The sequence below is a fragment of the Aotus nancymaae genome, unplaced genomic scaffold (genome assembly GCF_030222135.1).
Source record: "Aotus nancymaae isolate 86718 unplaced genomic scaffold, 86718_ANA_hifiasm-v0.15.2.pri h1tg000018l, whole genome shotgun sequence".
NCBI classification, from domain to species: Eukaryota; Metazoa; Chordata; class Mammalia; order Primates; family Aotidae; genus Aotus; species Aotus nancymaae.
Genome location: NW_026988430.1, coordinates 16,638,931 through 16,664,547, shown reverse-complemented (window position 1 = coordinate 16,664,547; position 25,617 = coordinate 16,638,931). Strand labels below are relative to the sequence as shown.

The 25,617-nt window shown below is 43.2% G+C and overlaps 1 protein-coding gene across 2 annotated transcripts in view; it reads left to right on the top strand.

Moving 5' to 3' along the window:
- USP43 (ubiquitin specific peptidase 43) overlaps window positions 1-25,617 on the top strand; it is an 82,116-nt gene that overhangs the window by 4,096 nt on the left and 52,403 nt on the right. The window contains exons 2-3 of one of the 2 annotated variants that reach the window (XM_064378313.1): window positions 8,872-9,010; window positions 19,207-19,310. In XM_064378313.1, coding sequence (XP_064234383.1) covers window positions 8,872-9,010; window positions 19,207-19,310 — 243 coding nt within the window. The remainder of the gene's footprint in view (window positions 1-8,871; window positions 9,011-19,206; window positions 19,311-25,617) is intronic. The other variant, XM_064378314.1, reaches the window with a different exon arrangement.

The window sequence follows — 25,617 nt, the reverse complement described above, 5'->3', positions numbered from 1 at the left end:
CTTTTGGAGTCCCCAGTGTTTATGGTTCCCTTCCTTATGTCTATGTGAAACCAAGATTTAGCTCCTACTTATAAGTGAGAACACGCAATATTTAATTTTCTGTGCTTTTCTAACGATGTAATTAAATGTTGCTCATTATAAAAAATATACTAAAAAATTCTGTAATTTTAACCTCTAGAGATAACCAGTGTAAATATACTGGTATGTTTCGAAGTATATACAAACAACTGAAAATTCTAGTTTTATATCCTGCTTTTCTCATTTAAGCACTGTTACAAGACATTTTTTTAGTCTTAATAATACATATCAATCATTAATAATTAAGTCTTTAATGGTTAATATATTATTAAATGAAACAATTTTTTTTTTTTTTTTTTTTTGAGATCAGTTTCACTCTCGTCGCCAAGGCTGGAGTGCAGTGGAGTGATCTCGGCTTACTGCAGTCTCCACCTCCTGGGTTCAAGTGATTCTTTTGCTTCAGCCTCCCGAGTAGCTGGGATTGCAGGCAAGCACCACCACGCCTGGCTAATTTTTGTATTTTTAGTAGAGACATGGTTTTGCCATGTTGACCAGGCTGCTCTTGATCTCCTGACCTCAGGTGATCTGCCCACCTTGACCTCCCAAAGTGCTGGGATTACAGGCGTGAGCCACTGCACCTGAGCTAAGTGAACCAATTCTTTATGGAGACAATGATATATATTTTTCTAGTATTATACTGTATTGAAGTTTCTTGTATTTAAGTCATTATCGTCAGCTGTGATTATTTCCATAAGCTTAATTCTTACAAGTGGAATTACACAGTCAAAGCAGGGGTGTGACTGTTTCATTATCTTTCTATTTTTACTTTTTAAATCAACCTTATTGAGGTCTAAATTATATACAGTGAAATGCACCCATTATAAGTATACAATTTAGGAAGTTTTAACACATGTGTGTACCTGTGTAGTCACCGTCTCAATTTTAAATATTGAGATTTTTTTTTTTTTTTTTTTTTTTTGCTTGAGACAAAATCTCACTCCGTCGCCCAGGCTGGAGTGCAGTGGCACTATCTCTGCTCACTGCAACCTCCGCCTCCTGGGTCCTGGGTTCAAGCCATTCTCCTGCCTCAGCCTCCCAAGTAGCTGGGATTATAGACGTGCACCATCATGCCCAGCTATTTTTTTGTATTTTTAGTAGAGATGGTGTTTTGCTATGTTGGCCAGGCTAGTCTCAAATTCCTGACCTCAAGTGATGCCCCCACCTTGGCCTCCCAAAATGCTGTGATTACAGGCATGAGCCACTGTGCCCGGCATGAATTTAGTAAGTTTTAACAAATGCATGTACCTGTGTACCTGTATAATCACCATTCCAATTTTAAATATTGAGTTTCAAAAAATGTTTAAATCACCCTTATTAGATTTGATTAATTTTAGCATCCACATTGACAAATTTGTTTCCAAAAAATAGTGAAAATTGCAGATGCACGAGTGATGCATAGTTTTCTGGACATTGGATATACTTCTGTCTTATTAAAATTCCTCTCAGGTTTACTAAGGTATAATTGACAAAAATTGTATGTATTGATAGTGTATCAGATGATGTTTTGATACACATATACATCGAAAAATGACTAAATCAAGCTAACATATCCACCACTTCACATACTTACCTTTTGTGGTGAGAACATTTACAATTTATTCCCTTAGCAATTTTCTTTCTTTCTTTTTTTTTGAATTGTACTTTAGGTTCTGGGGGTACATGTGCAGATCATGCAGGATTGTTTAAGAGACAGAATTTCACTATGTTGGCCAGGCTGGTCTTCAACTCCTGACCTCAGGTGATCTGCCTGCCTCGGACTCCCAAAGTGCTAGGATTATAGGCATGAGCCACCATGCCCTGCCTTCTTGGAAATTTACAAGTATATAATATATTATCATTAACTATAATCATTATGCTGTATATTAAATCTTCATCCCTTATTAATTTATTGAACAAAAAGAAATGGCATCTTTTAAAAAATTTTAATAGGCTTTTGGGGCACAGGCAGCATTTGGTTACATGGATAAGTTCTTTAGTGGTGATTTCTGAGATTTTGGTGCACCCATCAACCGAGCAGTGTACCCCGGACCCAATGTACAGTCTTTTATCCTTCACCCACCTCCTACCCTTCCCCTTGAATCACCGAAGTCCATCATCTTGTTCTTGTGCCTTTGCATCCGAAGAAATAGCATCTTGTTTTTTATTTTTATTCCTTCGATGAGGAGCGAGGTGGAAGATTTTTTCATGTTTCTTTACTAGTTGTAAGTCTGCTCTTGCAATCATCTGTTCGATGTTCTTATGCATCTATTCCGCTTTTGTCTCAATGTTTTTATTTGTTTCAGTAGGTTCTTTAACTCTTGTCATATTTGCTACAAATATTTTCTCAAAACCATCTCCTTCTTCCCCCATGCCAATATTGGAAGATTTAGATTTATTTATTTGTTTTTATTATACTTTAAGTTCTGGGATACATGTGCAAAACGTGCAGATTTGTTACACAGGTATACACATGCCATGGTGGTTTGCTGCACCTATCAATCCATCATCTACATTAAGTATTTGTCCTAATGCTATCCCTCCCCCAGCCCCCCACCCCCTGACAGGCCCCCGTGTGTGATGCTCCCCTCCCTGTGTCCATGTGTTCTCATTGTTCAACTCCCATTATGAGTGAGAACATTCAGTGTTTGGTTTTCTGTTCCTGTGTAAGTTTGCTGAGAATGATGGTTTCCAGCTTCAGCCATGTCCCTGCAAAGGACATGAACTCATCCTTTTTTATGACTGCATAGTATTCCATGGTTTATATGTGTCATATTTCTTTATATATACATATATATATTTTATTGCACTTTAGGTTCTGGGGTACATGTGAAGAACATGCAGGATTGTTGCATAGGTACATAAATGGCAATGTGGTTTGCTGCCTCCATCCCCATCACCTATATCTGGCATTACTCCCCATGTTATCCCTCCCCAACTCCCTACCTCCCACTGTCCCTCCCCTAGTCCCTCCCCGACAGACCTCAGTGTATGATGCTCTCCTCCCTGTGTCCATGTGTTCTCATTGTTCAACACCCACCTATGAATGAGAACATGTGGTGTTTGATTTTCTGTTCTTGTGTCAGTTTGCTGAGAACGATGATTTTCAGGTTCATCCATGTCCCTGCAAAGGACACGAACTCATCGGTTTTGTGGCTGCATAGTATTCCATGGTGTATATGTGCCACATTTTCCCTGTCCAGTCTATCATCGATGGGCATTTGGGTTGGTTCCAAGTCTTTGCTATTGTAAACAGTGCTGCAATGAACATTCCTGTGCATGTGTCCTTATAGTAGAATGATTTATAATCCTTTGGATATATACCCAGTAATGGGATTGCTGGGTCAAATGGAATTTCTATTTCTAGGTCCTTGAGGAATCACCACACTGTCTTCCACAATGGTTGAACTAATTTACACTCCCAGCAACAGTGTAAAAGTGTTCCTATTTCTCCACATCCTCTCCAGCATCTGTTGTCTCCCGATTTTTTAATGATCGCCATTCTAAGTGGCATGAGGTGGTATCTCAATGTAGTTTTGATTTGCATTTCTCTAATGACCAGTGATGATGAGCATTTTTTCATATGTTTGTTGTATGTGCCATATTTTCTTTATCCAGTCTTTGATTAATCGGCATTTGAGTTGATTCTAAGTCTTTGCTATTGTGAATAGTGCTGCAATAAATACATGTGTGCATGTGTCTTTATAGTAGAATGATTTAGAATCCTTTGGGTATATATCCAGTAATAGCATTGCTGGGTTAAATGGTATATCATACCTTTTGATAAATATTTGATTTTATATACTGCCTTTTCTATGGTTATATTAAAAATTTTAGCCATTTGGAATTTATATTAGCTTATGTGCTTAAGCATCAATTTTAGATCTACAGTGATATACTGGAGACACTGCTTTTTAAAAAGAAGGATACCTTCTTCATCACTCTTATGTTTTGAAAGTTCTGGACAAAACAGTAAGATGGAAAATGGAAATGGAATAAAAAATATTACACAAAGAATTGCTAAAACATTCTAGAAATCCTTATTTTAGCTTTATCACTGTCATTAATGACATCAGATGGAAGGTAGAAAGTCAAAGTAATAATCATTTAGAACATATAAAATTAGATTTTTATTAATAAAACAACCAGAAATATAAAATAACTAGAAATAATTTTAATAAGAAATGTTAAAAATTATCAATGTTTGGTAAAGAAAACATACACACGGATAGAGGTATGCCATGTTGAAGGAGAGAAATAACCAAATATAGGGCTGGGCATGGTGGCTCATGCCTATAATCCTAGCACTTTGGGAGGCTGAGATGGGAGGACCACTTGAGGCCAGGAATCCAAGACCAGCCTTGTCAACGTAACAAGACCTCTGCTCACAAAAAACAGGTGGGTGGGGGGCTAGGGAAGGAATAGCAGTGGGTGGGGAATTGGAGAGGGATGGCATTAGGAGAAGTACCTAATGTAGATGATGGGGTGATAGATGCAGCAAACCACCACCATGGCATGTGTAACAAACTTGCACAGTCTGCACATGTACCCCAGAACTTAAGGTATAATACATAAATTAAAAAAAAAAAAAAGTTGTGAGATAAGTAACCAAATACTGCAGTTCATTCTTCCCAAGCTAGTTAACTGCTTGGGAACTGCTTTATGCGGTTCTGGTTATGTTTCCATAGACTTTCTATGGGAATGACTTCTGTAGTCATCAATAGGTTATTTAAAAAATTCTGAGAAACAACAACCAAATACTTTATAATTGGAAAAAGACAAAAAACTTTTAAACACTGTTAAAAAAAACTTTGTCATTTACAAATGAAAATGAAAAAAATTGCTCATGATTCCATTATTCTATGATAACTATTTGCTACTATTTTGCCATGTATTTTCTGGTCTTTTATTTTTCTATCTATAAATATAAACATAGAACAATCTCAAATATGTATTTTTGCACTTTTTTCTCTTCTTATGACCAGATTATTATTTTCTTTATCATTTGTATTTCCTCAGTCATAAATATTAAGGCCATCTAATATGATTGTGTCATAAGTTTTCACCCAGATAACTTTGATACATAAAGACATTTCTGCTTGTATCTCTCATTTCCTTAGGTGAAATCCCCAAAAGTGGAATTGCTGTTTGTGGAGAGGGACGTTTTTAAGGCCCTATCTTGTCTTGCTTCTTGAAGTTGTCACTTCCTTTCTGGAAAGATGGTCAGGTACGATAGCCAGGCTAAGGTGAAGAGTGTCAGTCTTAAAGGATCATCGTGATTAACTGAAGAGGAATAGATTTTACCCGGAAGGAAGAACAAAAGCAAAGGTCTAGGCCAGGCACGGTGGCTCATGCCTGTAATCCCAGCACTTTGGGAGGCTGAGGTGAGCAGATCACCTGAGGTCAGGAGTTCGAGACCAGCCTGGCCAACGTGGTGAAACCCTGTCTTTACTAAAAATACAAAAGTTAGCCAGGTCTGGTGGCAGGCGCCTGTAATCCCAGCTACTTGGGAGGCTGAGGCAGGAGAATTGCTCAAACCCAGGAGGTGGAGGTTGCAGTGAGCTGAGATCGTGCCACTGTACTCCAGCCTGGGTGACAAGAGCAAAACTCCAACTCAAAAAAAAAAAAAAAAAAAGTAAAGGTCTAGACTGCAGAGGTAGGAAAACGTGTTTGGGGCATCTAGGTGGATTACTTACCTGGAGCTTTGAAACATGGAATGATATGGCTTGGGGCTGACCCAGAGAGGGTGCTTGGACTATTTGGTAGTAAGCAGGAGAGTAAGGAAGGATTTAGAGTCAGGGCATGACAATAGCCAGCCGAGCTGTAGGAAAATTGGTCTGGTCTACCATGAAGTTAGTGGGTTGACAAGGGGTGAACCTAGGTAGATATTGTTGTCTGGGTCAGCTATAAGTGGAACTCAGCAGTTGGCATGAGACTTTTCTATAGGGGAAGGGTGGAGACATTTGGGAACAGCATCCAGACTCGTTGACAGCTGACTGATATGAAAGAGAATCTGAAAGATGACACTACATTAAAGGCATGAGCTGGTTTTAGAGATTTCATTTGGAAGCGGCGGCTGCTCACCCAGAAGAGAATGTTGGTACAAGAAGATGGAGTCGAGGGTTGTTTGAGGGTAGGGTTGCCAGATGAAAAATATACCATGCCCAGCTGACTTTTAATTGCAGATAAAAAATGAATAACTTTTTAGTGTAAATACATCCCAAATATTGCATGGAACAGACATATTTCTACTAAAAATATATTCATTGTTTATGTGAAATTCAAATCTAACTGGGCATCTTGTATTTTTATTTGCGAAATCTGGTAGCCCTACTTGGGAATCAACATGCAGAGAAGCCTTGGGGGAGAATCCAAACTAATGTGATTGGCATAAAGACTCAGAGCCATACTTTTAGGGAGGCCAAGGTGGGCGGATCACCTGGGGTCAGGAGTTCAAGACCAGCCTGGCCAACATGGTGAAACTCCATCTCTACTAAAAATTAAAAAAATTAGCTGGGTATGGTGGTGGATGCCTGTAATCCCAGCTACTTGGGAGGCTGAGGCAGGAGAGTCACTTGAACCCGGGTGGAGAAGTTGCAGTGTGCTGAGATTGCACCATTGTACTCCAGCCTGGGCAACAAGAGTGAAACTCCGTCTTGAAAAAAAAAAAAAAGAGTCAGAACCAGCATTTCGATTAATTAAATATTGCATTTTTGCTTTGTCTAATCCTAAAATCTCCTTTATTTTTATTTTTTTTGAGACAGTGTCTCACTATGTCACCCAGGCTGGAATACAGTGGTGCGATTTCTGCTCACTGCAACCTCTACCTCCTGGGTTCAAGTGACTCTCCTGCCTCAGTCTCCCAAGTAGCTGGGATTTCAGACATGTATCACCATGCACAGCTAATTTTTGTATTTATTTTATTTTATGTTTTAGAGATGGGGTCTCGCTATGTTGCCCAGGCTGGAGTGCAGTGGCTATTCACAGGTGTGATCCCACTACTGATCAGCATGGGAGTTTTGACCTGCTCCGTTTCCAACCTGGGCCGGTTCACCCCTCCTTAGGCAACTTGGTGGTCCCCTGCTCCTGGGAGGTCACCATATTGATGCCGAACTTAGTGCGGACACCCGATCGGCATAGCACACTACAGCCTAGAACTCCTGGGCTCAAGCGATCCTCCCACCTCAGCCTCCCGAATAGCTGGGACTACAGGCACTTGCCATCATGCCCGACTAATTTTTGTATTTTTTTTTTTTTTTTTTGTATTTTAAGTAGAGACGGGGTTTCATCATGTTGACCAGGATGGTCTCGATCTCTTGACCTCGTGATCCACCCGCCTCAGCCTCCCAAAGTGCTGGGATTACAGGCGTGAGCCACCGCGCCCGGCCTTAATTTTTGTATTTTTAGTATAGACGGGGTTTCACCATATTGGCCAGGCAGGTCTCGAACTCCTGACCTCAAGTGATCCACCCGCCTCGGCTTCTCAAAGTGTTGGGATTACAGGCATGAGCCACTGTGCCCGGCCTCTAAAGTCTCTTTTAAATCTCAAGGGAAAATTAAAAGAAAGAAAGAAAGGAAAACAAAGCCCAGACCATTTGATTTGAATGACAGTGGTAAGGATTGTCCTGGTCCTCAGCCTTGCTAAGACCAGTCCCTTTGGCAGGCGTGAACAGAGAACACAGTTGCGTGGGATGAGGCTGGAGGCTTGGCTCTGTAGCCTAAGAGTGGGGCCCACAGCCGTAATGTGCTGTGTGTGTATGCATGTGTGCACACACAGACAAGTGATTTGCTTCCACCCAGATGCCCTTATGCTTACACATATATAACAAAAGTCCCTGGAAAGATGTTTAAGGAACTGGTAAAAGTGACTGCCCCCTGAGAAGGGGTACCATGGAATGGAGGCCAGGTAGAAAGAAGACTTTATTATCATCCTTTTTTAATTGAATTATTGTTTTTTAGGATGTGCATGTATTACTCTTTGAAATAAACTTTTAAAAAGCTGGAATGGGCATGTATGCAGAAAATGACAAAATTGCTACACAGTTTAACAGAAGGACAGTGCAAGGGGTACCAGGAATGGAAACACCACGAGGGCAGTGAGTCTTTATCTGTTTTGTTCACTGTTGTATTCCCAGTCCCTAGAATAGTGCCTGGCATGTGGTTGGCACTCAATACATATTTGTCAAAGGAGTGAAGGGCTGGCTCAACCATCTGATGATCTAACCCACAGAAACAAGTTTGTATCCTTAAATTTCATGCATATTAGAAAGAGGCAGTAGAGGAGCTACATACATGGTATTTAAGGAAGTTAACTTCACTGCAAATGTGGATATTCTGAAAGAAGAAAGAGTGGAAGCTATCAGAATGAATAAAATCAGCGAGGGAGAGAAAGTAGGGTGAGACGGCTGCTCACCACATAGGTGAACAGAGAGAGACAGTGAGAATAGACCAGTAGGGGCAAGATTAGTGGAGCATTGGATTGCAGCAGTCATAAGAAGAAAGCTTCAGTGGGTCAGATGGTCAACAGTATCAAAATACTCAACAGAGACAACCCTGTGGGTTTTCAAAGGATAGGACATACATCAGCAGTCCCCTGGAAAGATAACCTCTTCTCCCATATACAGAGACCCTCATACCGTTTGGGGACGTTGCCCCAGAAGGGTGGACTTTGGCAAGAAAGAACATTTCTATCCTGGCTGTTTGCATGCTGTCATCCCAGGTCAGGGATGCATAATAACCACTTGGTAGACCTGGTGCTCACAGAGTCTTCATTTGGTTGTACAAGGGGCCAAATTCACCTCTGAAATTCCTTTTTTCCTTTCAGAATGCAGTTTCCAAGTATGGCTCTCAGTTCCAAGGCAATTCCCAGCACGACGCTCTGGAATTCCTGCTCTGGTTGCTGGATCGTGTACATGAGGATCTGGAGGGTTCATCCCGAGGGTCGGTGTTGGAGAAGGTCAGTCACTCTCTAAACAACACAATGGACTGGATTTTCTTCTTTTCTTTTAAATGTTGACTCAACTCCTCAAAACTGAATCTTGCAATTGAGATTCTTAGATTCCTATATATTCTGGCTACTGTACGCACAGTCTGTTCCCTGCTCCCTTCTCTTAGCTGTGTTGTTTCAGACAAGGCGTTTCCGCCCATTCTAGTCTTTCTCATTCTCTTTGTTCCAGTGATATGAATGAATAGAGTTTCATTTTGGCTCAAAATATGAAAAGTCTTTTCTTTGGTGTGTATTCCGTACATTAGTGTGGCCATCCAAGGCCATGAGTAGCATTCCTTATTTGCAGACAGTACCATTTGAACTCTACCATTGCTTTCTCGGGTGTGTATTCTGCAGAGCACCAACTGTTAACTTTTTCTCTCAAGACACAGGTTGGATGATTTTTACACATGTGCATTTAGCATCCCCAGGTTTTGATGAAACCCCAGACCTTTCAGAGGAGGAAAGCACTACAATAATTTGTCAAAAGCACAGCTAATCAGTTATGGTCTTTATGGACTTTGCTCAATGATGGCTTATGCTGTAATGCTAGTCCTTTATCTCCCACTTAAGAAAGTAAAAGCGAATGAAGTTATTATATTACGAAAGCATTCATCCATTCTCACGCTGCTATAAAGAAATACCTGAGGTCGGGTGTGGTGGCTCACACCTGTAATCCCAGCATTTTGGGAGGTCGAGGCAGGGGGATCACTTGAGGTCAAGAGTTCAAGACCAGCCTAGCCAGCATGGTGAAACCCCATCTCTACTAAAAATACAAAAATTAGCCAGGCGTGGTGGCATTCTCCTGTAATCTCAGCTACTCGGGAGGCTGAGGCAGGAGAATCATTTGAATGTGGGGGGCAGAATGAGCTGAGATCGGCCACTATACTCCAGCCTGAGTGATATAGCAAGACTCTGTCTCAAAAAAAAAAAAAAAAAAAAGAAAGAAAAGAAAAGAAAAAAATGAGACATACCCGAGACTGGGTAATTTATAAAGAGGTTTAATTGACTCACAGTTCCACATGGCTGGGGAGGCCTCAGGAAACTTACAGTCATGGTGGAAGGGGAAGTAAGTACCTCCTTTCCAAGGTGGCAGGAAAGAGAGAGTGAAGGGGAAAGAGCCCTTATAAAACCATCAGATCTCGTGAGAACTCACTCACAATCACGAGAACAGCATGGGGGAAACCCTCTCCATGATCCAGTCACCTCCCATCAGGCCTCCCTAGACATGTGGGGATTACAATTTGAGATGAGATTTGGATGGGGAACCAAGCCATATCAATGAGTGAGCAAAGTTATTTTAACAACATCTGTGAATAATCTGCTGTAATAGAGGAAAAGTTTCATGAGCTTCAATAATTCCATCTCAGTGAGCAAAGTTACTTTACCAACATCCACGAATAATCTGCTGTAACAGAAAAAAAGTTTCATGAGCTTTGATAATTAATCAATAACATAACTTTTGATATATCACATGGCTGATCCAGATGTAGCCATGAGAACTGTTTGACCAGTTTTTTGGTTTTGTTTTAAATCTGGACACGTATTCTCATGCTTTTCATTAATCAAATAAAAAACCCTTGGAAAGTGCTTAGATCTTTCAACCATCACCTTCCTATCCCTTCAGTATTTGCTTGGAGCCCATCATTCTAGTGTAATAAAGAATGAACAGTACAGGAAGCTTAGTCTTTTTTTCTCGTTTGTCTGTTTCCTTTATGTTTTCCAGCTGTTACCTGTCTTTCTTTCTCTTTTAAAATGTCATCTTACAACTTCAAGAAAAGGAGAACATAACCATATATGTTCCGTATATCAGAGAGGTTAGGTCACCTTCTGATATATTGTTACTTATATCGCAACACAGCTAAGTAAATGACAGAGTCAGGATTCAAGCCCACTGGTTTGAAAGCCTATTTTCTTATTTTAAAAAACTCACCCTAGTCATTCCCAAAACATACAAATGAATCAAAGCAAATAATCACTGCAGTAAAACCTGGGAGGACCACACATTCAAAGGTCATGGTAGTTTCTCTGGTTTGTGAGATTATGGGTGATTTCTTTTACTTACCATGATTTTCTGTTTATCTTATTCTGACCCTTTTAGTTCTAAGTGACAGAAATTTAACTTGGTCCTACTTAGGGAAAGGGCATTTATTGACTTTTATAACTTGCAAGTCCAAGGGTCAAACCAGCTTCAGGTAGGGCTGGATCCAGGGACTCAGACAATGTCAACAAGTCTTTGACTGTGTCTCTATCCCTTGTCTCTGGCTTCATTTTCAGACTGGCTATGCCCAGATGGCAATAAGATGGCCTTCTGCAATGCTCACGTAGTCTTTAGAGCTTGGGATTCCAGAAAAAGCCCAGGGAAGAGTCTGATTGTCTCAGCTTGGTTCACATGTCCATTCCTGGGCATGTGTCCAGAAGTATGGAATATTCTAATTGGGTGCAGCTGGGTTGCATGCCTGTGGGGGTGAACGTGGGCCAAGGAGAGCTTTTATAGAAATGGAACAGTTTGCTTCCCCAAAGAAAGGAATGCTGAGCAGATAAACATATGTCTACTATACTGTATATTCCTCAAGTTTATAGTGAACACATTTTAAAATCAGAAGGATATATTTTTTTAAAATATACTGTTTATTGAATGTTTGTTAGTGCCAGGCATCTAACTTGATGCTTTTATGATTTATTTCTCTACCTGACACAGAGTAGACAATAAACTCTTGAAGTGATTGACTAATTATCATGCTTTACTATTATAAAGATAACTCAGATTTTACAGTTAATGGAAATTTAGGTTAAGTTGCTCAAGGTCACTCAAATTCTACTTGTAGAGATAGAAATAAACCTGGATTTGTCTATTCTAAAGCCAGTGTGCCGGATTCCTTTCCCTAAAGCATTCCTCATGCTTTCTCAATTTCCCATGGTGAGGGAGAGGAGACTTAGAGATAGGTGGTACCTCTTCCTGCTGGCTGCATGGGAAAAGCCTCTTGGCCTGTTTTTTTCCTTCCTCTCTCCCTGGCTATACCAGGTAGGTCTTCCTCCTTGTAGGTGGGATAGAGAGCCTTTCAATTTTCCTTTTCTATCTATCTCTTGGTAGCAGGAGAAGGCATTGGGCTTAAGGGTGGAGAAGATCACAGAGAGGTTAAGTAACTTGTCCCCGGTCACACAGTTAGTAAGTGAGAGAGCTAGGACCCAAATTAGTAAGCTCAACTCTGAAACAGGGCTCCCTCATTTCAACACTGTTGGATGTTTGTGTCTGGCTCATTCTTTTCTGAGGAGGGCTGTCCTGTTCATGGTAGCATGACTAGCACCCCCTACCTACTAGATGCCAGTCTAATAGGCATCTAGACCAGGCATTTGACTTTTGTGATAGCCAAAAATGTCTTCAGAGATTGCCAAATATCCCCTGGGATGGGAATGGGGATGGCGACAGAATCACCATCCCCCTAACCAAGTTGAGAGCCACTGCTCTAGAACCTTTGTTTCTTTTTTCTTTTTTCTTTCTTTTTTTTTTTTTTGAGATGGAGTCTCACTCTGTCACCCAGGCTGGAGTGCAGTGGCGTGATCTTGGCTCACTGCAACCTCCACCTTCTGGGTTCAAGCAATTCTCCTGCCTCAGCCTCCCGAGTAGCTGGGATTACAGGCGCATGCCACCATGTCTGGCTAATTTTTTTCTTTTTACTAGAGACGGGGTTTCATTATGTTGGTCAGGCTGGTCTTGAACTCCTGACCTCATGATGATCTGCCTGCTCTGCCTCCAAAAGCGCTGGGATTACAGCGTGAACCACCACGCCCAGCCTAGAACCTTTGTTTCTAATTGTGGTGCACCACCCCCAGACCTTTCCTGGAGAAAACATCGAGTTTATTTAAGCCAAGAAAGCCTGGCAAGAATTCATTTTTTTTTTTTTTTTTTTGATATGGAGTCTCACTCTGTTGACCAGGCTGGAGTGTTGTGGCTCAATCTTGGCTCACCACAACCTCTGCTGTGGCTCAATCTTGGCTCACCACAACCTCCGCCTTTTGAGTTCAAGCGATTCTTGTGCCTTAACCTCTTGAGTAGCTGGGACTGCAGGCACATGCCACCATGGCCGGCTAATTATTTTTAGTAGAGACAGGGTTTCTCTATGTTGGCCAGGCTTGTCTTGAACTCCTGACCACCTCGGCCTCCCAGAGTGCTCGGATTACAGGTGTGAGCCACTGCACTCAGCCAATTACTCTTTTTAACAACTTCAAGACACAAGTAAAAGCAGCCATAATTGGTTTTCCAATTTTGAATCGGTCCCACTGCAATATACGCCACACTACAGCCAGATAGAAAGGAAATAAGAGCTCGTCCCTCTTCTGCTTAAATTTCCCTACTGGCTTCCAATAGCACACAGAACAAAATTCAGACTCCTACGTAGCTGACAGGGCCCAACCTGACTAGGCCTGCCTAGCCCGCAGCCTGATTCCAGACCCCTTCGCCCTCGCTCCCTGGCCTCCACCTCTCCAGCTGCTTCCTGTTCCTTAAGGGGCCAGGTATGTGAGGAGTAGACCAGCCAGGCAAGACCAGGGTGTGGCTGTTGGCCAGAGAGAGGAGGTCACCCCACCCTTAGTTTGACCTGATTGAAACCAGAAAAGATCTCTTCCTCTGTCTGAGGTCAAAGCCTCTCCTGAAATTTGCTCTCAGAAAATTGTTCTGCCCGCGGAGGCCCGGCTGTGTACGCTTGAAGGTAAAGAACAGAGCTGTTGGGATTATCCGGCGTGAAACTCCATTTTCCCTTTCCTAGAAGGAAAGCTACTGTCCTCTGTGCAACTCTGATTTTTTCTCTTTGAGGTTATTTCTGTTTTCAAGATGTAGGAAAGCCATGTAGCGAGATTTGTTTGAAGCTGGGATAAAAACCATAAGGGCCGCTTTCTTTTCTGTTAATGTACTGATTCTCAAATGTTTTCATCCTGCAAAGAGGACACGTTTTTATTACCCTGTTAGAAACACTAACACAATCTTTTTGCCAGTTTGCTTTCCAGAAAATGCCGCTTTTGCAGAATGAAGTAGGGGATGAGGCTGGGGAGAGGAGCAGGAAGCCGACATGTTTTAAGCGCTGACTGTGTGCAGGGAAGATACACAATACATGTCATCTCTTGCGATTTTGTTTATTTTTATTTATTCATTTTTTGAGATAGGGTCTCACTCTGTTGCCCAGGTTGAATGCAGTGGAGTGATCATAGCTCACTGCAGCCTTGACCTCCTGGGCTCCAGTGATCCTCCTGCCTCAGCCCCACTGAGTAGCTGTGACTATAGGCATGCACACCACACCTGCTTAATTTTTTTATTTTTTGTAGAGATAAGGTCTCACTATATTGTCCAGGCTGGTTTCAAACTCCTGGATTCAAGCAATTCTCCCACCCTGGCCTCCCAAAGTGGTGGGATTACAGGTATGAGCCACCATCTGGGTCATCCCTTGTGATTTTAATGGCAGCTCCATGAAGTTGATGTGTTAGATGGAGAATGAGGCTCAGAGAAAGAGGCTGAGTGTCATTCAGCTAACAGAGCAGAGCCAGCATGTTTGACTCATCATCCATGCTTTGTGAATGACCCCCTGCTGCCCCTCACTCTAACCTCTTTCAGGATTTTCTTTATCCACGCCCTTCCCTGGGTGATCCTGTCCACAGCCCCTACTAATGCTGTTCAGAAGCATCCTGTGTCACTATGAAGTCTTGAGTTGCAAACAACAGCAACCAACTTGAGCTGACTCAAATAAGAATGGAACTTAGGAGAAGGCCAAGGAGCCTCACGCTGGATGACAGGGAAGGCTGAAGGACCAGCTTGGAAGTGTCAAGAATCAGATAGCTCTGAGGGTATCTCAGCAGCAGCAACTGCTCCATTCTCTTCCCTGGACAGCACGGCCTGCATAAATGTTTTCAGCCTTTGGCCACTGGGTTCATGATTCACACACAGAGTAGGAGCATCTCAGTGTGGCTTGCTTGGGTCATGGGCCTATCCACTGCCAGGTGAGGGCAGGACCCCTGATTAAAGAGCCCTCCCCATGTATGGACTGGATTCAGGGTTCCAAAATAGGGGTTACTACCATCAAAGGAGGAGTAGTGGATATGGGGCAGTCAAAATATGCCGGGTCCACTATGCATCTAAGTTAGCTCCTCAAATGCCCTTCACCTATTTGTCATGAACGTCTCTGCCTGGATGTTGAGTCACCTCAAACCCACAATGCCCCTCCCAAACCCACATCTCCTTTTGACTTTGCCTTTCTGTGAATGGAACGGGTGTTCTCCAGTCACCAGACTGGATCCTTGGGGTTGATTACATTCCTCTGCTCCCCTAGTGAGGGGCTGAGTGGTGAGCTACATCCCCAGGTGTCCTAAATCCATCCCTCTTTTTCATTTTCATGGTTCCTGTTCTACTGTATCCTGTTGTTTCCTGAAACCTTGAGCATCCTAATCTGTGTCCTAACCTCCAAACTTATGCTTCTTCATCTGGAAGTCAGTAGCTGTCAAGTTAAAGCATCTCTCCCAGCACCTTGCTACCACCTGAGTTCAAAACTCGTCAGATACTTCCCCTTATGTGACAACAACCTCCACCTACACTGTGCTTTGTGTCAGGCACGGTTCTAAGTGTCTTATATATATGATCTATTATTATTATCATCAGTATTATGATTATTTGAGACAGAGTCTTGCTCTGTCACCCAGGTTGGAGTGCAGTGCTGTGATCTTGGTTCACTGCAACCTCTACCTCCTGGGCTCAAACAATTCTCCTGCTTCAGCTTCCTGAGTAGCTGGGACTACAGGCATGTGCCACCACACCAGGCTTATTTTTTTATTTTTAGTAGAGACGGGGTTTTACCATGTCAGCCAGGCTGATCTCAAACTCCTGACCTCAGGTGATCCGCCCACCTCAGCCTGGGATTACGGGCATGAGCCACCGTCCCCGGCCTTATGTTTTATATATATAAACTCTAAATATTCAATGCATCCCTATCAGACAGTTTCTGTTATTATCCCTTTATTACAGTTGGGAAATCATGGAGCAAATAAATTAAGTAATTTTTTTAGCTGGATCAGAGCAGTTGAGTAACTTGTAATCAAGTGACAGTGTGGGGATTTGGACATTCTTTTGTTAGTTTGTTTGTTTTTGTTTGTTTGTATTTTTGAGATGGAGTTTCACTCTTGTGGCCCAGGCTGGAGTGTAATGTCATGATCTTGGCACTTCCTCCTCCAGGGTTCAAGTGATTCTCCTGCCTCAGCCTCCCAAGTAGCTGGGATTACAGGTGCCTGCCACCATGCCTGGCTAATTTGTGTGTGTGTGTGTGTGTGTTTAGTAGAGATGGGGTTTTGCCATGTTGGCCAGGCTAGTCTTGAACTCCTGACCTCAGGTGATCCACCCTCCTCAGCCTCCCAAAAAGCTGGGATTACAGGCATGAGCCACTGCACCCAGCCTGATTTGGACATTCTTGATCCTGGTACCATGCTGTTCACTAAGCCAGGTAGTCTCCCTTAGGACATAGAAGTCCCCACCCATTGTGTCACCAGACTCACTCTCCAGCCCCGTTTGCAACTTCCCTTTTCACGTCCTGTATTCTAGGCAAACTGAGTGTCATAAAATATTGAGACATGTAAGAATGACCATTTTGAGCACTCATAACTTATTCATCTCAATATTTTGTGAGAAATTTCAAACATATGGAAAAGTTGAATTAATTATGCAGTGAGCACTCATCGTCATCACCTAGATTCTACAACTTATGTTGTACTAAATTTGCTTTATCACACATTTACCCATCTGTCTCTCTATCCACTCATTACTCATATCTTTTTTTCCCCTCATCTTATTTTTTGGATGCACTTTGAAGTAAATCGCACACCTTACCCCAGATGCTTCACATATGTTCCTTTTGCCTGGTTCTGTCATCTCCTTTCTAAAATCCTTCAACATTTACCTCTAATTTCACCCAGGTCTTTACGTACAACTCACTGCCTGCCTGTTCTTCTAAAGGTATACATAGACACATGCACAGTGTATCTATGGTATTCCAGTTTCATGGTGACAGTGTTAGGAAAAATTGTCTAAAAAGACTCCAGGAGGGGCGTGATGATGAAAAAGTTGAGAGGTGCTGTTCTAGGGTATATTTTATGTGGGGCCTTACATAGACATTTATATAGGTAACTTTATATTTTATTAAATGGCTTTATATTATGTATGGCTTTGATTCTGGATTGCCCATAGGGACAGACCTCTTCCAGGATAGAAATTTTGGCATAACAGGGCCTTAATAAAGAAAATGTGTCCTGTGTGTGGTAGAGAATAGATAGGGGGTGAAGAATAAATTTAGGGGAACTAGAAAGGTTGAATAACTCATTTTGGAAGTGGTAGGGGTCCAGAGGAGGTTGGTAGCATTAGGGCACACAGAAGCCCTGGGGTGAGATAGGCTAAAAAATGACTCCCGAAGATATGAGATCCTAATGGCTGCATCTTGTAGCTATTACCTGTATTAGTCTGTTTTCACACTGCTATAAAAGAATACCTGAGACTGGGTAACTTACAAAGGAAAGAGGTTTAATTGACTTACAGTTCCACATGGCTGGGGAGGCCTCAGGAAACTTACAATCATGGTGGAAGGGGAAGCAGGCACCATCTTCACAAGGTGGCAGGAGGGAGAAGAGTGAGCAGCAAAGGGGGAATCACCCCTCATAAAACCATCAGATCTCATGAGAACTCACTCACTGACACGAGAACAGCATGGGGGTACCACCCCCATGATCCAATCACCTCCCACCTGGTCTTTCTCTAGACATGCAGGGATTATGGGGATTACAGTTCAAGATGATATTTGGGTGGGGACACAGCCAAATCATATCATTACCTTCTATGGTAAAGACTTTAGAGATGTGATTAAGAATCTTGAGATGGGGTCCATTAACCTGGATTATCCAGGTGTGCCCTAAATGCACTACCAATGTTCTTGTAAAAGAGAGGCTGGGGGAGATTTGAGACACACACAGGAGAAAGCTGCATGAAAACACAGCAGAGAGAGAGTTGAAGATGCTAGATTTGAAAACTGGAGTGATGTGGTCACAAGCCAAGGAATTCTGGCAGCCACCAGAGTTGGAAGAGTCAAGGAACAGACTCTCCCCTAGAGTCCCTGGGAGCAGTGCAGCCCTGCTAACACATTGATTTCAATGCAGTGAGAGAATAAGGTATTGTTTACAGTCCCCTGTTTGTGATAATTTGCTATAGCAGCCACAGGAAACAAGGAAACGCAGGGGAATGCAAAAGACACAGGGACTGATAAAGGGAGTGAAGGAAGCTTGTTCACCAAATTGAAAAACTAAAAGCTTCTTATCCAGGCTTGGTGACTCATGTCTGTAATCCCAGCACTTTGGGAGGCTGAGGTGGGTAGGTCACTTGAGGTCAGGAGTTTGAGACCAGCCTGGCCAACATGGTGAAACCCTATCTCTACTAAAAGCACAAAAAATTAGCCAGGTGTGGTGGAGGGTGCCTGTAATCCCAGCTAGTTGGGGATCGGAGACAGTAGAATCGTTTGAACCCGGAAGGTGGAAGTTGCAGTGAGCCGAGATCATGCCACTGCACTCCAGCAGCCTGCGTGACAGAGCGATACTTCGAGACTTTGTCTCAGAAACGAAACAAAACAAAACAAAAACAAAAACAGAAAAACTAAAAGCCTCATTTGCCTGCAAAAGATAGTACTTCTGTGAAAACTGACTCCCTGGAAAATGTGGGCAGGAATGATTTAGCAGGCAGGTGACAGGTGGAGAGATTTGGTGTGGCTGTGTTTGAGGTGATGGCAAGCCCAACCAAAGAAATGTACAACAGGCGTCTAGACATTGAAGCCAAGTGGGACAGAGACAACGCGCAGGGCTGTCCATCCAGAGGGAATAGGTGAGACTGGTGAGAATAAGTGAGCATCTGCCAAGGTTCAGGCTCAGGTTTGCTCTTCTAATACACACACACTTCTTGTCCGAGAGAATCTGGGAGGTCAGGGGATTGAAAGAGCATTGAGTTATGGTAAAGGCAGCACTGAATGTTGAGACTTCTACAGAGGCCCAGAAAGGGATGATATGGGCCCAGGAGGAAGCATGGACTTGGTGGTCTGGAAGCATCTGAGTGACGGGAGGTGTATCTAATCTGGCTTCCTTTCCTCATTTCTTTGCAGCTTCCACCTGAAGCCAATAAAACCTCTGAGAACTGCCTGTCACCATCAGCTCAGCTTTCTCTAGGTCAAAGCTTTGTGCAAAGCCACTTTCAAGCACAATATAGGTAAGATGGGGATGTGTTTAAATGTATCACCCAGGGGTTCAGCAAACTCATCCTGGTAACCAGTCTCCCATTGCCAGATTTACCGTGATTTCAAAACAACAAAACCACACACACCCTTCTCTCTCCCATGATAAATCCTGATTAAGCACTCACTCCTGTTGTCTCTGAGCTTTACTATTTCTTCTTTTCCTTCTTCTTGGCTACTGTGCCCTCCACCTTACTTGAAGGAGGGGTGATAAGAGTGTGATTCTACAGAAGGTAAATGTGAGCTGGGATCTCACTGGCAAGCAGTCACTCTGAAGTTGGAGAGACCCTTCCTGTTTATTCTCTCTCCAGAGAGCCCAACTCGACAAGTGATTCTGAGCTCAAGAGTTCCCAGCATTATGGAGGATATAAAAATATATATACAGCTTGGGCAATATAGGGAGACCCCATCTGTACCCAAAAACAAACAAAAAACCTAGCTGGGTGTGGTAGCACGTCTGTGGTCCCAGCTACTTGGGAGGCTGAGATACGAGGATCGCTTGGGCCCAGGAGGTTGAGGTTGCAGTGAGCTGTGATTGTGCCATTGTACTCCAGCCTGGGCAACAGAGTGAGATTCTGTCTCAAAAAAAAACAAAAAAAAAAAAACAAAGTGGCCGGGTGCGGTGGCTCACGCCTGTAATCCCAGCACTTTGGGAGGCCGAGGCGGGTGGATCACGAGGTCAAGAGATCGAGACCATCCTGGTCAACATGGTGAAACCCTGTCTCTACTAAAAATACAAAAAATTAGCTGGGCGTGGTGGCGCGTGCCTATAATCCCAGCTACTCAGGAGACTGAGGCAGGAGAATTGCCTGAACCCAGGAGGCGGAGGTTGCGGTGAGCCGAGATTGCGCCATTGCACTCCAGCCTGGGTAACGAGAGCGAAACTCCATCTCAAAAAAAAAAAAAAAAAAGTAAATAAATAAACAATAAAAAAATATACAGCCTTTAACTTCAGAAAGTATGTGTTCTCCTTAAGCTCTTATATATAAAAGTGCAGACTCATACAAGGAAGGCTATTTTCAATATTATAATGTTCAGTGAAAGCACTGACAGCATTGAAAGGTCAGAAGGGAGAAACCCCCATGGGCTTCTCAGAGGAAGTGTGTCTTTTGTTGGGCCCTGCAGGATGAATAGAAGTACGAATGGGTGGGAACATATTCGACAAGAACAAATGCAAACTTAAAGGTGGGAATGAGCACAGTGGTTAGGATTTAGACGAGGCAGCCATTGGTTACAGATAGCCTCCTCTAAGTAAGATGCTTTGCCTGTGTTGGTGTGTGTGTGTGTATGTATACTCGTGTGTGCATGTGTGTGCCCAGGTGTTGCCAATATATGTATTCATGTATTTGTTTATATGAGTATATATGTTTGTATATATTTAAGCCTTACAAAAAGTCTTGGGATGAGTATTAAAATCTGGGAGTTTGGGCTTTTTCTATAGACACATGGTAAGTAGCAGAACCAGGATTTGTCCTCTGAAATATCGTTAAAGGACAAATCCTGCCTTTGCTTGCTTTACAATTCTTCTGTTGTTTTTCCAGCTAACCTTGTACATTCATTGTGATTCTCTGTTGCTCCTTCAGTTGCACAGAAACTCTGTTCTCTATTATGGATACCAAAAAGGTTTTTTGTGTTTTTCTTCTGGATGTTGCAGTAAATCATTTCAAAGCCATACTTTCCTCTCAGTCATCTGGATAATATTCCCTTTGCATTGCTCTGCAGTGGTTTTTTGGGGGTCTCCAGGTGGTTTTCTTTTCTTACGTACTTTTCTTCAAACAAGGAAATAATTATTCGGTCTTCAAGAATTTCCTTACTTATAGCCATTCACTTCCATACGTTTTGGGGATTTGTATTCTTTGTATTTTCACAGCAGGAGGTCACTTAAAATTGCCCAGAAACTATCCTGATTTTAGGATTTATGTTATATTCCATAACCACTGAAAAGATAAATAGGATATAATGATTGTCTTTAAAGGTTGATTGTTTATTTAGGAAGACCAAATAGTCTGAAACTCAGCTGCTTTCCACTGGTGCAGAAAAATCTATAGCACTTGAGATATTCTTTCACTCTCTGCCTCACCAGGGAGGGGGACCCAAAGAAGCAGCCGGAATGACTGTTGGGGCTCTCGTTCCTGCCTGCAGTTGTTTAGCACACAGGGTAAAGAGGATCTCACCTCTACGAGCCCAGATTTCACTGTCCGTGCCTGAAGAAAGCCCTGTTCACTTCCTGGATGTGGTAACCCTCCAGGATGTATGCAGAGAGGAAACCTAGATTTTGTGGTCACCAGCCTTGAAAGCTACTGGCCATGAAAGTCGCTTGTAGGGCATCTGTCTTGTCTTCAGTGTGCTAGAACTGAAAATAAGGAGACAGAGGAAAAGCATAGGGAAAGAGAAAGAGGAACATCTAGGACGAGGGACAGGAGAGTATAAGGTGAGGGCATGTTAGAGAGAGTGGGGAAGGGTCACTGATCATCACCAGCAGGTCACATTCATTTGTGTCCTTGTACAATTAATTCACCTATTTTTCTGCTCATTTCCCCTCATTTCCCCTCTTGTCCACATACTTTTTTTTCCTTCTTTCAAATATTCAAATGCCCGCTATTGTGTTTGGTCTGATAGTTACCATGAGGAGTAGAATTCCTGGTCAAATCCTTGCTGATTCTGTAGATATTTCATTCATGCCCTACTGTGTGCTGAGTTCTCTGCTGTGAACAAGATTCAGCCCCTGTTCTCATGGAGCTCACATTCTATCTGGGGGAATGTTGGATAATGCACAAGAACACAACAACCGGTGATAGCCATCAGCGGAAAGATAAAGAGTCACTTGGCAGGCGGGGAGGTGGCCAACATTCCACAAGGCAGGCAGGGAAGGCTTCTTTTCAGAGGGACAGTGGAGCTGAAAATGGAGTGACAAGGAGTCTACCATTTTAATAGCTAGGGTCAGAGTATTCCAGGCAGAGGACACAACACAGGCAAAGGGCCAGCAGTGGGAGTAATCCTGGCAAGTTCAAGGAATGGAAAGGCCAAGGTAGCTGCCAAGGGGTGAGTAGGTAGGAGATGGGCTGGAAAGGTGGGTGGGGACCTGGTAGGGCAGGTTTTCAGTCCAAGTGTGCGGGTTTTAGTCTCAAGGGCACAGGAAGCCATTGCAGAATTAAAGGAGGGAGTGGTCAAGTGGTCATCAGTTTCAGAGGTGACTGCTTTTTTTTTTTTTTTTTTTTGGAGATGGAATCTCATTCTGTCACCCGGCCTGGAGTGCAATGGCATGATCTTGGCTCACCTCAACCTCCAGGTTCAAGCCATTCTCCTGCCTCAGCCTCCCAAGTAGCTGGGACTACAGGCATGCACCACCATGCCTGGCTAATTTTTACATTTTTAATAGAAATAGGGTTTCACCATGGGCTGCTCTCGAACTCCTGACCTCAAGTGATCCATCTGCTTTGGCCTCCCAAAGTGCTGGATTTACAGACGTGAGCCACCACACCTGGCCCAGAGGCGACTGCTTTTTATGAGCAATGCAGGGAGGCAAGAGGAGGCAGGAGCAACAGTGAGTGTTGCCACTGTGGTCCCAGGGGGAGAGTGATGGTGGCTGCAATTGCAGAGATGGCGGTAGAGATGGAGAGAAGTGGAGGCGTTTGGAGTATGTTTTTGGTTGGAGAGTCAGCATCTTTTCTTTGGTCCCTCCACCCCTCACCCCAGTCTTTCTAATGGGTTGAGGGGTGGAGGGACTAAGGGAGAGATGAGAATCTGGGGTGACTCCTGGGTTTTTCTATGATTATAACTGGCAAGTGCTTTGGAGGAAAAATCGAGGGTGCTTTGAAATACGTGCCTGACTTGGTGTGGGATGAGTCGGGGGTGGGGAGGACTTCTGAGGAAGTGACATTTGAGCTGATTGGATATTAAGGACCATCAGTGCCCCTTGGGTATTTTTCCTATAGTGTGATGAGTAAGAGGCGAGGTGTTCACGCTAAAGATGAACTGGTGATGGCTAAAAATGCCTGCTTTGTGCCTCCTGATAAAGAAAAAGTGTCGTCAGGGATGCCTTGAGGTCTGAGAGGTGGTTTTCTGCAGTGGTCAGGAGGGGCAGTGCCTGGCTGGTGGCTCCTGCTGTCCATGACTCTCCCCTGGCTTCCTCTCCCTGGGGAGGGCTTGCCTGGGATAGCATCAGCCTTCTTGATAAAATCGAGAGATGGATGTGTTATCATGGGTTAGTTCAGAGGCATCTCCCCTTAATCCCCTTTTAAGGGGCTGAGTTTTTGACTTTGGCTGGGGGAGAAGAACCTCCAGTACTAGAGCACGGAAGATCCTGGACTACAGCAAAGATGATTAGTTATTCTATGTGATTATCATCATAGTGTAAAAACGTCTGCAAGTCTAACAACCAATGGTTGTGGCTATGTTGGAGTTTTGGCTGGAGGAGGGACAGTGTGTGTGTGTGTGTGTATGTGTGTGTGCGCGCACGTGCGTGAGCGTGCACAAATTCTCCATGTTCATCATAGCCTTTATTCACAGCAAGTCTAAGGATGTTTTTGAAGGCTTCCTCAGAACAGATCTCGGAAAGGTGAGATCTTGCTTACGTATTGGCTTAATTATTGTTGGGTGCAGAGACATCAGATCCACTATCCAATAAGCAGGTAAAGTAGACTGGGTTTGAGGTGAAAGATGTGTGTGTATTTGGCAGCCGTTAAAGGGCAGAGCGACAGGTAATGCAGAGGCAAGGCCTGGGGCTCATTTGTGGGTATCTGTAGCAGGTAGAAAAGCAAACCGCAGCTCTGAGTTTTAGTAGCACTGACGGGGTTAGCTTTGTAACAGAAGCAATTTGACAAGGAGAATGAATACCTTAGGGAAAAGGGCCCGGAACACTGAAAGATGGTGGGGTGATTTTCTGTGCCTTTTCCCTGTGAGTGAGCTTTCGGGACAATAGGGTAGGACTATTAATGTCCTGGAGGGAATGGTGAGGATGAAGGCATTGTCAGGCCACTTTGGGGTATTGCTCTAACCTGGTGACATAGCCAGAGCTTTTTGTAAAAGTGATGCTGCCTCTCCATCTTCTTCCAGACTATTGGTCACATCAGTCTGTCCTCATTTCTCAATCTTTGATACATAGATGTATTTCATATCTTTCCAATAGTTTATTATGAAAACATTATATTTTTTCATTCTTTATTTTTTTGCGACAGAGTTTTGCTCTCATTGCCCAGGCCGGAGTACAGTGGCATGATCTCAGCTCGCTGCAGCCTCCGCCTCCTGGGTTCAAGTGATTCTCCTGCCTCAGCTTCCCACATAGCTGGGATTATAGGCACCTGCCACCACACCCGACTATTTTTTGTATTTTTAGTAGAGATGGGGTTTCACCATGTTGGCCAGGTTGGTCTCAAGCTCCTGACCTCAGGTGATCCACCTGCCTTGGCCTCCCAAAGTGCTGGAATTACAGGCATGAGCCACCATGCCTGACCAACTTTTTCATTCTTTAAATATAAAATTGGCCCATTCTATTTTTTTTTCTACAAACTACACATCACTTACTACCTGATAGGAGTTGGCGGCTCAATGTAAAAGTCATGTTCCTGAACCAGTTTATTGTGGGTTTTTTTTTTTTTTTTTTTTTGAGATGGAGTCTCATTCTTGTTGCCCAGGCTGGAGTGCAGTGGCATGATCTTGGCTCACTGCAACCTCCACATCCCAGGTTCAAGCAATTCTCCGGCCTCAGCCTCCCGAGTAGCTGAGATTACAGGACTGCGCTATCATGCCCGGCTAATTTTTTATTTTTAGTAGAGATGGTGTTTCTCCATGTTGGTCAGGCTAGTCTAACTACCAACTTCAGGTGATCCGCCTGTCTCAGCCTCCCAAAGTACTGGAATTACAGACATGAACCACTGTGCCTGGCCCCTGAACCAGTTTAATATGTTGCAATTCTTCAAGAAAAATGCAACCCATTATAGTTTTAGTAGGCTGCAAAACATGAAGACATCAGTGGAAAACATTCTCTCTCATTGGTTCATATACTTGTGAAATAGGAATTTGGGAATTTCCCAATCACCAAAGTATATCCTTCAGGCCAATTTTTTGCCTAGGTACGTGATGGACAGGGGGGTAGAAGGATTGGAGGAGAGGTGGAGTGGCAGAGGAGACCCCAGAAATGTTGGGTTTCTGGCTGGCTGGTGCTCACTGTCTAATAGAGTGTTTTCTTCTCTCTCTTTTTTTTTTCTTTGAGACGGAGTTTTGCTCTTGTTGCCTAGGCTGGAGTGCAATGGCACAATCTCAGCACGAACTCTGCCTCCAGGT